Source organism: Nerophis lumbriciformis, linkage group LG01 (genome assembly GCF_033978685.3).
Source record: "Nerophis lumbriciformis linkage group LG01, RoL_Nlum_v2.1, whole genome shotgun sequence".
Classification (NCBI taxonomy): Eukaryota; Metazoa; Chordata; class Actinopteri; order Syngnathiformes; family Syngnathidae; genus Nerophis; species Nerophis lumbriciformis.
In genome coordinates, this window is record NC_084548.2 from 51,819,824 (window position 1) to 51,834,068 (window position 14,245).

General features: G+C 39.4%; 1 protein-coding gene across 1 annotated transcript in view; it reads right to left on the minus strand.

Annotated features, from left to right (window-relative positions):
• esyt1a (extended synaptotagmin-like protein 1a) overlaps nt 1-14,245 on the minus strand; it is a 43,988-nt gene that overhangs the window by 17,012 nt on the left and 12,731 nt on the right. The window contains exons 3-13 of the mRNA XM_061985949.2: nt 9,368-9,502; nt 9,183-9,256; nt 8,921-8,993; nt 8,765-8,854; nt 8,641-8,696; nt 6,410-6,530; nt 6,117-6,293; nt 2,794-2,876; nt 2,628-2,676; nt 2,295-2,384; nt 2,083-2,178 (exon numbers count right to left, since the gene is read on the minus strand). Coding sequence (XP_061841933.1) covers nt 2,083-2,178; nt 2,295-2,384; nt 2,628-2,676; nt 2,794-2,876; nt 6,117-6,293; nt 6,410-6,530; nt 8,641-8,696; nt 8,765-8,854; nt 8,921-8,993; nt 9,183-9,256; nt 9,368-9,502 — 1,044 coding nt within the window. The remainder of the gene's footprint in view (nt 1-2,082; nt 2,179-2,294; nt 2,385-2,627; nt 2,677-2,793; nt 2,877-6,116; nt 6,294-6,409; nt 6,531-8,640; nt 8,697-8,764; nt 8,855-8,920; nt 8,994-9,182; nt 9,257-9,367; nt 9,503-14,245) is intronic.

Below are 14,245 nucleotides of genomic sequence, written 5' to 3' on the forward strand. Positions count from 1 at the left end.
TGAGGTGTCCTTGAGCAAGACACTGAACCTTTAACTGCTCCTAACGGATTGTGGTTAGTATCTTGCATGGCAGCTTCCGCCATCAGTATTCCACAATTCCTCGGTTCTTAATGACAATAAAAACGCTATTCAATTAGAGATTTTGATGATTTATTTATTGCTGTCGGATATAAAGGTAATCAAATAATAGCTTTATAATAACAGTACAAAATAATAAATATAAACAACAATTATTATTAATATAATACATTAAAAATGAATAATTGTATAATTAATATACGACTAAGATTAACTTTATTGATCCCCCGGCGGTGAATGTTACTCATGTGGGTAATAAACTCAAGCGTAATTATCATCTGCGATGAGGTGGCGACTTGTCCAGGGTGTACCCTGCCTTCCACCCGAATGCAGCTGAGATAGGCTCCAGCACCCCCCGTGACCCCGAAAGGGACAAGCGCAGAGAATGGATAGATGGGGATGGATGTTATTGTCGTCAACTGTCATCCATGTCTATTTATTCACTTTCAAAAATTGTATGCTGTGATAATAACAATAATAAATAACTGGAATGCACATAATTAGATCCCATGGTATGGTGTTATTATATAAGTTGTGTTATGTTAGTGTTCTTCACATGCTACATTTACTTACAATTCCAATAGTTTATTCAACACAGACAGGAAGGAGCAATCTCTAACGTTAAATGGTCACTTAATGAAGCCCTTACCTGTTGCTGTTTGTTTACACCAGAGGTCCCCAAACTACGGCCTGCGGGCCGAATCCGGCCCCCAGCATCCAAAATCCAGCCCACAGGAAGTCCCAAGTAATTCTTTCAATTTATTTTTTTAATCTTTCCTTTCTAATCCATTTTCTACCGCTTGTTACTCTTGGTGTCTCCTAGCCGCTCAGGCAAATCAAATTGTCTAAAAATGAATTTTCCCATCGATAACGTGACAATGTTAAATGTTGATGAACATCAATGTTAATTGATGTTAAATGACAAAACGGATTATAAAGACAATGTATATATATATATATATATATATATATATATATAAAATAAAACATTTGGCCGGGGGCCAGGCTGTATATATATATATATATATATATATATATATATATATATATATATATATATATATATATCTTAAGTGCTGGTATATATATATATATATATATATATATTAAATTGAAGCGTGTCACCTACAATCAGTAGTTTAGCGTTGAGTCCGTTCAGTGTAAACCAGGGGTCCCCAAACTTTTTGACTCAGGGGCCGCATTGAGTTAAAAAAATTTGGCCGGGGGCCAGGCTGTATATATATATATATATATATATATATATATATATATATATATATATATATATATATATATATATATATATATATAGAACAAGGCTGTATATGTATATATATATATATATACATATATATATATATATATATATATATATATATATATATATATATATATATATATATATATATATACAGCCTGGCCCCCGGTCAAATTTTTTTAACCCAATGCGGCCCCTGAGTCAAAAAGTTTGGGGACCCCTGGTTTACACTGAACGGACTCAACGCTAAACTACTGATTGTAGGTGACACGCTTCAATTTAACTCAATAACGCAACTTTCATTTAGCAGATTTTCCAAATGGGTGAGCCATCGTTTGCAATGAATCCCTGGTCATTTTTAAGAAACAGTTTGCTGCTTTGTCCTGCTGCCATTTTTAAGCTAATGTAGCATACTCGCATGTCTTTCAATAGGTGCATAAAAGCATGTGTACCGATGGTGTAACTTTGTTTTTGTTCGGCACCAGCATCATATCTGTTTATAGCGAGTGAGGAGGACTGAAACACACGATCGAGTGGAGTCTTTGCCATCAAATAACCTTGACGTTTTCAATCACGGTTACCGTATGCATTGACCTGATCACTGACCATATAACAACTTGATCCGTCTTTAAGGTAACCATAATGGTTAAGCTAAAGGAGTGGTCAAAATAAATTGTGTGATTAATCCAACTATATGATTAGGATATTTAAGTATAAATGATGTAAATACAGTATATTCTGCTTACAGGGAGCTCATCAGCCTGATCGAGGTAGATGGCCAAAATGGCGGCAGATGGAGGATCGGCGGTCTTAGTGGTCAAGTTCTGGTTTCTCTGGATCACCTGTGAGCAGAGATGATCCATATTTCTACTTGTGATTATTTTAGCAGAATTTGTTCTTGACAGCATAGAACAAAATGACAAATAGGATAATCATTATAATGTCTTCATTGACTCGCCTCAGTCAGCCGGTCAGCAGAGGACAGCAGAGAAAGCCACTCCAGGCGGAGGTGGACTCTACCGGATGGGACGTCCTTCAGATTGAACCACTGTACACAAAAACACATTTTCCCCTTCTTTATCACATATTTCAATCCCAAAGGGGGTGGAAGGAATGAAGTTGCAGAGATCAAAGTTGGTCACAAGGAGTCACATGCGAGCCCAGTCTGTTGTCACATGCTAACAGGATTACAACAGTCAGCTTTAGTTTGTGCTTAATCGTTTGAGTAAGAGGTGGAACAGAAACAAACCTTGATATTGTTTGCTGTGACAAAGCACAGTAGCGTACTTACATCATCCACCACTCTAGCTTGTTTGACAATATGAAGATCCACCTTCAGCCTGAAAAAGAGACGGAAGAAGTGCAATGAAATCTTCATTGTCTTGCAGAATTGTGTTTTAACATGGTGGCGTGATGCGTGAGATGCACAAATAACAACATGAGAACAAGTAAACTACCTGCCCAGGAAATCGTCCTGGTCTGGGTCTTTGTCAAATACTTCCACTTCCAACTCCTGACCAGGTACTTCATGGACAATCACCTGACATACGCATAAGTGAACAACAAACATAGCAAATATACAAATAGACTGTATATAGAGCCACGTACGACACAATATGACAACACAATCACAATGGGAAGAAAGGATTTCACTGTATTGTGCTCAAGAGGTTGAGTATTTAAGATCGTCTTGGGATCTGTTTTGGTTTGACTTTCAAATGTGTGCCTCCCCCCCAAAAGAAAAAAAGAGAGCAAAGTTTCTGAAAGATTTGCTTATCACACAAGTTGCAGCTTCCTGCTTCCTAAGAATGCAGAGTACAAGATGCAATCGTCACACAACGTTCAAGTCAGTGAGCAAAGTGTTCCATCTCAGACACGTACTGCATCACGGAAAAGTCAAAAGGATGCAAGGGCCATTTTGTTATTTTTCATTTTCAAAACCAATACAGTATATAGATTTTTTTCTAAAGAAAACACAAAGCCTGCATTTGGGTTATTAGCGTCGACATCTCAAGTTTTTCTCGTTACATTACACATGTTTTTATGTTTTTTTTTAGTGTTAGTTTTAGAATGCGCTTGTGCAATTCACTTTGAACTCCCCTGCATGGAATAAACTATTACTGTTAACTTGGTTGTTACAGTAACACCATACATTGTCATTCGATAGACAAGGGGCAGTACTCCAGGCAGTCCAGCAGGGAAAGCTGTGTTGAATTATATATATTTTTTTTTCTAAGACACATTATTCCATCAGTGCAGAGTCTATACTACTTGTCCTCATTAGGGTTGCAGGTGAGCTGGAGCCTATTTCAGTTGATTTTGGGCAAGAGGCAGAGTAGTCACAGGTGAAATTCAGAGCACAAATAAACCAAGGGTGTCTCGATCCGATATTGATATCAGTCCGATAGAAAAAAAAACATGTATTGGATTATATCTGATCTTTTCTTGTATTTTTGTGAAATCATTTACAAAGGGTAAACATGGGAGGCTATAGGGTAGTCAAAGCTAGTAGCAGTTACACAACAGATAAGCACACAATAGCATATAAGCTAGACAAATTACTGTATTTAAAAAGTGTTCTTAATTGAACAATATTGCAGTCTAAATAAAACATGACATTTGTCAATATAAACAAGTATCAAATAACTACAGTTACATATTATTTAAAGCAGAAGCTTATTAGGAGTGTCCAGTAACAAACGTGCCTGCATCATTCAACTTACTGTCGTGAGCTTTACCTGATTAATTATTGTGACTACGAGATGTCGCTAAAAAAACAACTCCACTTCAACTTAAAGACAGTATAACTCTATTCCAGATGGTTTATAATAAATAGGTTAGTGTTTTTCATACTCACTGTTGTTTTATGTTGGAATAATTTCCCTTGATCAATCCTTTTCTAACATTCCACACTACAATTGTATGATTTGTGCTGACATCGCAATCCTCCAATAGGAGGATTGCATCGTATCGGAAGTGAAAAAGTTGTCTCGTAACAGTAATATTTTTAGGATGCTGGAGGAAGCTGCAGTACCTGGAGAAAACCTACACGAGTTGGGAAAACATTTAAATTTAAAGACCGTAGATCTCCCAACAGATAATGTGGATGAATAAATCTGTCTAAGCATACATTTAGTGCTGATTTTGGAATCTTTTGTCTTAATGTGTGTCTGATTTCTGTTCCTGCCGACTATGCCCGACCTTACTCTGCTTTATGTTGCCAAGAAAACAACACACAGTACAAGGTCAATTTAGGAACACCTCACTCTGTGAACTTTTCGATTTACAAACTATTAGATCGAGCCAAGTATGCTTCTGTGTGTGAACCATGTTTCTGTGTACGAACTCTTCAGTCATTTATTTTGTGCTTGCTCGCATTGAAGAGATTGACAAAGATGGCTTCGGACCACAGCAAGATTGTATTTGTGATGAGAACGGACCTTTTTGTAAAAAGATGCCAAAGCGGACTTATATCACAGCGGAGGGAAAGACACAATATTTCGTTCAGCGATGTCTCTTCCAAGAGCGTGCACACACACACACACACGCATGAACGCACGCACACACACACACACACACACACACACACACACACACACACACACACACACACACACACACACACACACACACACACACACACACACACACACACACACACACACACAATCACACACACACACAGACAGACATCAAACCACCTCCTTTGTCTCCTCTCGTCATGTTGCTGTGTTCACGGCATTTTCACACCGGTAAGTTAGAATCAAAGCCTGTTTTATTAAGTTAGACACATAGCATTTAGAGGTGGCGACTTGTCCAGGGTGTACCCCACCTTCCGCCTGAATGCAGCTGAGATAGGCTCCAGTGACCCCAAAAGGGACAAGCGGTAGAAAATGGATGGATGGATGGACGTAGCATTTAGTAGGATGATAGCGTTAGCTAAAATAAGATAAGATAGCTGTGGGTTACGAACAATGTACAGTATTTGGGAAAAAAGCAATACACCTAGTCATAGGTCAATAACTGAGAATACTTTAAATATTTACCACATCAATGCACAGTGTATTTCAGACTTGAAATATATTTAGTTTGAAACACATTCCTCCAGGGGACAACACAGTGACAAGTCATGTTGCATTACTTCTGAAAGGACAACAATCTTCTCTTTCTGATGTAAACGCCCAAAGTCTTGCACACACCCAAAGTCAGTTTGTCCGTGAGCCTTTACCGAATTTGCGTTCCAAAATATTTGGCCTGTATATAAATTGACTGTGTTGACAATCGAGATACAGGACATGTTCGGCAGATTGCTCAAATTTTGTCTGCTGGATGTGCTCGTATGGATCAATTCCACCAATTTTACTTATCTTTAAAGGTGGCAAGCCTCTGCAACAGGGTCCAGGTTTGTTTCGATACAGTCCCTTGATTTTTTTTATTTCGTATAATCCATTTTAATCTAGTTTGTTGGTGCTTCACACAATACCGCTGGTTTAGTGCAGTCATGTAAACAAAAACTTCGTCCAGCAACAAAGGTTACCCAGGCCCACAATGCATTGTGAAATCACGTGCCCTTTCGAGCCCGAAACAAACTTTTCGATTTAAGAACCCTGTTCAGAAACCAGATAAGTTTGTAGATCGAGGTTACACTGTAGTGTGTAACACAAATTATTTCTATCAACAACACAATGTTTATTTACATTAATCTGTCAACTTGGCAGCTTAAGTTATTCTCTCAGTCGTAATGTTAATCATAGCGACCCCTGCTCCCATCCACACTCACCTCATACATCTCCCTCCACTGCGGGTTCAGATTGCTGTCCACGTGATGCGAGGTAAAGATCTGCGTTCCCACGCGAAGCACAGCGTACGGGTCAGACTTGCCATCAATCAGACCCTTGATGACGGTGTCCTTGGCGGTCAAATCTTCGGCTTCCAGCAGGTGAATACGCACGACTCCCTATGATATATGCAGAAAGACATTGATTTAAGTGGGCTGTGAGACGTTTAGGTGATGCATTTGCTGCCAATGTGTATTCTACAGTTCCCAGGCCATAAATTTACAGAGACAGTTACCCTTGGGAGAGGGGAGCGGAGCTGCGCAACCTGCAGGTCGGCCACCAGGGGGATGGTGAGACGGTTGGGGAGGACCAGTTGGGAGGCTATTGCATCCATTATCATAGTGTCCGACATGGCACTGCAATGAATGCAAGGATGATGGGGACACACAAGACAAACAGAAAGCGGCTACTGCTGACAATGAGAACATAAATAACACACCCAACACCCATTGGCTGTCATGTTGTGGGAATACGTTTTAAAACATGACGAATTGCCATTGTCAGAGGAATGACACCCATGACAACATCTAAACTTATTTTTACTAGAACATTGAAGAATCACTTCATTTTTTACTGAAGCTGTTTCTCCATCGTTTACATTCTGACAATGAATAATGACTTTTAAAAATGACATGTTTAATAAATACAAAAACACAAAGCAGTAGTTCACAAAAGTGAGTACACCCCACAGCTTGTATAGCAATATAGATTTTCTATCCACTGAAAATGTCATCTTCGTGAACCGCAGCTCCCCTGTACTGAAGGCACTCATGCACCCCCAGAACATGGTACAACCACCACCATGCTTGACTTCAATGAATATACTATCATATTAGTATGCACTTGTGTTGCCAGCAATTTACACTAGGATGGCTTGTCTGTCATGATCTGGCAGCTCTGTCTGCTTTGTGTTGCAGTGCCTGATTTTCGGGCTACAAGGCGGAGCCACCTCCGCACACACCTGATACCCATTTCCTCTTGACTACTTAAGAGCTCCAGTCCATTCACTCAGCGCCAGTCGATAGGAATCTATGGTTCACCCATCTAGTCGTGTTCATGTACTCTGCTGTGGCTCCGCTCAAGGTCCTCGTTCCTGTGGCTCTGACCTGGCGTGGCCATGTAGTGTTTATTTATTCCTCTCCAAACTTTTGTGTACAATTTCTGTTTTCTCCACACATTTTGTGTGCATCCCAAGTTATTTTTCTCACTTCTTTTTGAGTGCACTTTTTGTTAGTATCTTAATTGTTTCGTCTCTGCATTGGGGTCCTACTCCAGCGAAGGCCGATCGTGACATTGTCAGTTTACAGAAAATCTATACTGCTATACAAGCTATACACTGACTACTCCAAAGTATATTCAAGTTTCAGATCCACATTATTGCCACTTTAGAAGAAATGTACGGTATGTACTCACTTTTGTACTACTGTAATTCTGTATTTTTCTTGTTATTAAACAAACAGGAACTGGGATTCTGGCACCAAAATACAGCGACTAACATATTCACTTGAATATGTCGCATTGTATACACCCTAATCCAATGATACTCAATACAAAAACTTTTATGAAAAAATACGCCTTCACAAATATAGTAATAATGCTCAGAGAGGTATGCACTAACCAATATTTGTTATTGTGGTTGTAATTTGGACTGCAGCTATCAATTATTAAATCTAATGTAATCTAAATGGTTGAACAGTATTTAGTGCTCTTGCTTTACAATAAGAAGGTCCTGGGTTCGATTTACCAGGCTCGGGGTCTTTCTGTGTGGAGTTTGCATGTTCTCCCCGTGACTGCGTGGGTTCCCTCCGGGTACTCCGGCTTCCTCCCACCTCCAAAGACATAGATTGATTGGCAACACTAAATTGGCCCTGGTGTGTGAATGTGAATGTTAATGTTGTCTGTTACCATCAATTGATTAACGTGGACCCCGACTTAAACATGTTGAAAAACGTATTCGGGTGTTACCATTTAGTGGTCAATTGTACAGAATATGTACTGTACTGTGCAATCTACTAATAAAAGTTTCAATCAATCAATCAAAGTCTGTCTTTGCCCCCCCCCCCCCCCCCCCCCCCACACACACACACACACACACACACACACACACACACACCACCACCACCACTCTCATGTGCGCTCTATTGCAGTGGTGAAAGTTACGTGCACTCCATGCGGTCAAATTTGATCTATTTTTATTAGTGACACTCATTAAATTATTAATCAAAGCGACTGAAGATAAATCCAAAGTGTTTTCTCATCGAATTAATCGATTAACCGTCGCATTATTGAACAGTGTTTGTAAAGACATGTTTGCATTCGGACTAATTTTATTGTGCATCTTGTGTTGTGCCTTCTTATGTAGCATACTTACAAAGATCAGTAATCCACCATTATACATCACAATATAGACAATACAATACAATTAAAGCCAAAATAACTGATCCGGGAAGATCATTATCAACTCACTTTAGTCCAGGGATATCCAACAAGTTGGTCAGACCAGTCCAGTTAATGTCCAGTTTCTATCACACAGTTCAAAGTGAGAGATGCGGCACAGTAATTAGAAGAAATAATATGGAGTTCAACTTACAGGTCGGCGGATGAAGAACATGGTGATGGCCCCAACCAGCGGAACGTCTCCAATCAGAGGCTCGAGGATCACACGCAGCTTCCCATTGAGCTATAGAGTTTATTATGTATGTAAGTGTACTGTACATCTGTCAAATATCTGTCATTATCTTCATACCTGAATCCCTTTAACCCCAGCTTTGCAAAAGTACTTCTTGATTTCTACGTTGATCTCGACATCGCCGGCATAGCTGCAGGAAGAGGCATGTTTATTTAAGCAAAGTGGCTGTTATGATGAGTTTGTGATGAAAACCTGTTTTGAGTTAAGTAAACATACTGTACACGGACACACTCTCAAAATGCCTAACCTGACTGGTTTCTTACACTCGGTCAACAATGTCATACAAAAAAAAAAATCCACTAATAATTATGATATTTACCTGAGGTATAAATCCAACATGACCTGTCTCCTGTCATGTTCTGTGTGAGCTTTCACGCCAGATACTTTTAAAGCCTGTGAACACGGCGGGATTTAAGCTAGCAAACAAGGCAGACATTAACAATATGCTATTGTTATATTGCTATAGATTTTAAAAGACCCAGAGAGATGCTGTGAGTGAGATACCTTGTCTCCTAGGTTGACCTTGGTGAAGCTCAGGGTCTGCAGATGAATGCTGGAAGCTCGGATGGTTGGAGCGATGGTCTCCAGGAGTAACTTCTCCAGAAACTGCCCGATGAAAGGCCACGCTTGCTGTAAGAGCTACACAGGGGAACATACAACATCACTAGAGTACATTGTTAACTGTAGGTTCCATAGTTTTGTAGTTATCATGTCGGCCATATGCAGAATGCTCTGGGTTCAATCCCCAGTGGAAACAAAACCTCTCCCATCCTTCCCTTATAGGTTTAAAGAAGTTTAACTCGAAAATGTTATTCGGCTGTCATGCACTTTTAGAAATGTCTGAGCTATAGATTATTGTCCCTATGTACTTTTTAATAGTTTTGTTTTTAGTAGGTATATTCAACTTAATTGTTTTAAGGGCCACATTTCTAGAAAACTAAAGAGAGGGGGCCCAGACTTCTCCCTTCACTATTAGTCTTATTTTATATATTCTGAAGACCCAGGGTCCTCTATAGTTGATTTTGGTCTATTTATTTTGTCAGAGTTACATGAGCGCTCTGCTGTTTTTAAGGATTTGAGTTTAAGTTTGAGTTTATTTCGAACATGCATACAATTACAACATGGTACATCACAATTACCAGTTTCTCTTTTCAACATGTTTGAAAAGGAGTAGTAAGAAGCAGAGCTTATTAGTCCTACCTCTTTTCCATTACAAAGCATTTTCTAACACTTTTGTTCACGTCTTGTTCTCAATGTATTCACAATATACTCAATAAATAATACAATTAAAGAATAAAAAAATAATAATTATTGAAGCAAGTTGTATTTCATATGGTGAAATAAATAAGATTATAAATAAATTCAGAATGTTAATCATGTTTTTTCTTCTTTGTACTTTGTAAAAACTTTGAGTTTGAAGAGTTTCTTAAATTAGATCATATTAGTACACTGTTTGAGTTCTTTACCTAACCCATTCCATCATTTAATTCCACATACACGTGCATACAAATGTTTTAAATTAAATTTTTCTCTAAGGTTATATTTCTCCTCTTTTGTTGAGAGGAATTGTTGTACGTTCTTGGGCAGCAGATCGTAGTTTGCTTTGTGCATAATATTCTGCAAACAAGCTAGTCAAAGATCATTTCTATGACAGCACTCTCAGGACCTTCTGCAAAAATGTGCGTCTCTCACAAGTTCTTTGACCTGAACTTGCGGGCCACTAGTTGAATAGCCCAAATAATGAAAAAGAGAGGACCGTAAATTAAACCTTGAGGTACACTACTAGTATAACTAAAGAAGTTGGACAAATGACTACAGACTGAATCTGAAGTAAACCAGCTACAGTAACACCTTTGTTACATAAATCACATTACGTAAAATTTCCATTCATTTCCTACCGATTGTCCCTTTCGGGGCTGCGGGGGGTGCTGGAGCCTATCCCAGCTGCACTCGGGCGGCCCTGACAAAAAGGAGAGGACTTGAAATTGGGTCTTGAGAAACACCTCAATTATGTAAATCACAAATTTGGACCCCAGTCAAGGCCGCCTTAATGCACAAGCTTACCTGGGCTGAAGCCCAGGGGCCCCACCCAATCAGGGGCCCCAAATTTTGACGGGCAAATGTGAAGTGAAGTGAAGTGAATTACATTTATATAGCGCTTTTTCTCAAGTGACTCAAAGCGCTTTTACATTGTGAAACCCAATATCTAAGTTACATTTAAACCAGTGTGGGTGGCACTGGGAGCAGGTGGGTAAAGTGTCTTGCCCAAGGACACAATGGCAGTGACTAGGCTGGCGGAAGCGGGGATCGAACCTGCAACCCTCAAGTTGCTGGCACGGCCGCTCTACCAACCGAGCTATACCGCGAGAGTGGCCGTGCCAGCAACCCGAGGGTTCCTGGTTCGATCCCCAGCTTCTACCAACCCAGTCACGTCCGTTGTGTCCTTGAGCAAGACACTTCACCCTTGCTCCTGATGGGTCGTGGTTAGGGCCTTGCATGGCAGCTCCCGCCATCAGTGTGTGAATGTGTGTGTGAAAGGGTGAATGTGGAAATAGTGCCAAAGCGCTTTGAGTACCTTGAAGGTAGAAAAGCGCTATACAAGTATAACCCATTTTACCATTTTTTTTGTTCATATCCGTCAATCACAAACAGCTCAGTTGTGTCTTCTGATCATGTAATCTCTCTCTCTCTCTCTATCTCTCTTTCTCTTGGCTGCATCGCCTGTGTAAGAGACCAGCGTACAACTATTGAGTTAAAATATAGGTAGTCTCCCAGATCGCCAGCACTGTGTTTGAAGTTGTCGGGCTTCTACTACGCTCGCACAGATGTGCATTCGCTTGTCGAGAAGGTGATATATTCTTGAACGAAATTATTTTTAAAATGTTGCTGTTTGGTTGAGTGAATAAGGATTTTTATTTTAAACTGTGTTTTCGAGCGGGGGGCATAGTGAAGTGGGGGGTTTGAAGCTTGGGTGTGGGGGGCAAAACCCCCTCAGCTGCAGGTCCCCAAGATGTACTCGGCCCTGATCCCAATGTTCTATGTCTGCAAGCAAGGTTAAAATGTAAATGCAAGGATCTGCCAATCTGTTTACAGTGGTCTCAGTTCCTCGGTACAACAGGTGCACTCTTGTGTTTGACTCCCAAGTTTTGAACTGAACTTCTGCAATTTTTGTCATGGTGGGAATTTTTGTCAATTCTTCTCAACAAAAGAGGAGAAATATAACCTCAGAGAAAATGTACCTTAAAACATTTGTATGCACGTTCAACATTTAAAACCGTTATTATATCAGTATGTGGAATTCAATTATGGAATGGATTAAGTCAAGAACTCAAACGGTGTACTAATATGATCCAATTTAAGAAACTGTTCAAACTCAAAGTGTATACAAAGTACAAAGAAGAAGAACCATGATAAACAACTTATTGAACTTATGAAATACAACTTACCTCACCATTTATTATAATTATTTTTCCAAACGTTATTATTTATGGAGTACATTGTGAATAAATTGAAAACAGAAAGTGAACATAAGTGTTGCTATGTAATGAAAAGGGGGTAGGATTAAATAAGTGCTGCTTCTTTCTACTCCTTTTCAAACATGTTGAAAAGAGAAACTGTTCATGTTGTAATTGTATGCATGTTCGAAATAAACTCATAACATAACAATAACCATATATGATAATCGCATCAATATAGAGGCAACTTGTTTTTCCATTCTACTGGTTCTTGAGACTTTGCACTGGCTCCCTGTTCATTTTAGAATTGATTTTAAAACCTTGCTGTTTGTTTTTAAAGCTTTACATGGACTGGCACCTCATTATATCTCGGACCTCATCCAAATTTACAATCCTGCGCGCGCTCTGAGGTCCGAGAGCCAGCTCCAGCTCGTGGTGCCCAAGACCAGACTTAAAACCAGGGGATACAGGGCCTTCTCTGTGGTCGGCCCTAAGCTCTGGAACACTCTGCCCCTCCATGTTCGAACTGCTCCCACAGTGGAGTGTTTTAAGTCTCGTCTTAAGACCCACTTTTATTCTCTGGCTTTTAACACTACGTGAGTTGTGTGGTCCTCTGTTGTCCTCTGTGTTTTTAAAATGTTGATTTCTATTTACTGTTTTAATTGGTTTTACCCTTTAAAATCGTTTTCAGTCATATTTATTTTATATTGTTTTTAATTGTGTTTAATATTGTTGTGCAGCACTTTGGAAACATTTTGTTGTTTAAATGTGCTATATAAATAAAGTGGATTGGATTGGATTGGTACTTTAAGAGAATAAGGTTGGTTTTCATGGTAGAATAAAGGAAAAACTGAAAGACTAATCTAAATTGTACAGTAAATTAAATATAACATGGGATCTTGACAGTAACTGCACAAAATACTTACAAAAATGAAGAGAAAAAAACACTTCAATTTTATTAGGTTTCACATAAACATAAACTAAAGTACACTGTTTCGGCCTGTTCAGGTTGCTTCAGACATTTGTTTATAGCGACATTTGGAACCTGAGAATAAAACCACTTCATAATCAGTCAATTTTCAGTGAAAAATGATCTACTGTGAGTGGCTGTTAAATTTTGATGAGTCATTCCTGGTTAAATAAAGGAAAAATAAAAACAAGCAACAAAACAGTAGGAGGATGTGGGTACAGCCACACATGACAATGGAGGACATCATGGCATTGCACACACAATGCACATTAAAGCCACTATCACTACCTGTTTCCATTGTGGCTGACTAACTAAAACTCACAGAGGAAATGAATCATTGACAATTCAATGTTGTAATATGAATGATTAAGTTAAGAACCCCCCCCAAAAAATAACAAATAAATAGCAGTAACAACAGAGAAGCTTCAAAGGATACATATTTGAAAAAAGCTCCGCAGAGCGTCAAAGTGCTTTTAGCTTCAGCAATTGGGTGTGAGGTGCAGCATGAGGCCCCAGTGACCTCTATCTGCACACTCCTCATGAAACTAGTCGTGCTTTCAGGCTTACATTGTGCTACACGGCCCACGTTTAGTCCTGCAGCAACCATGCAGTCAATTCACGCTACTTTGTGTCGACTCCGACCACTGCTTAGTGAAGAAAATCTGCACTGTCGCAAGTTGAACTCAGCAAATTACTTTCACTCAATGTGGACCTCTGACATTAGAGTTAAACAGAATTGTCCCCCTCCAGAAGGACACTTTACAGTATTAGTATTCACATCCACATTTTGCCTGCAGTCTATGTTCCTGCATTGACAGAGAGGCAGAGATATCGTCTCACCGCAGCTGAATTACACGAGCAAATAGAGTCTGCACTGGATGGAGAGGCTGCAAACAAAGTCGGGTCATCTAAAGTCCGGGGAAAACAAGTTCTTTATCTTAATAATTGGTGTAGGGC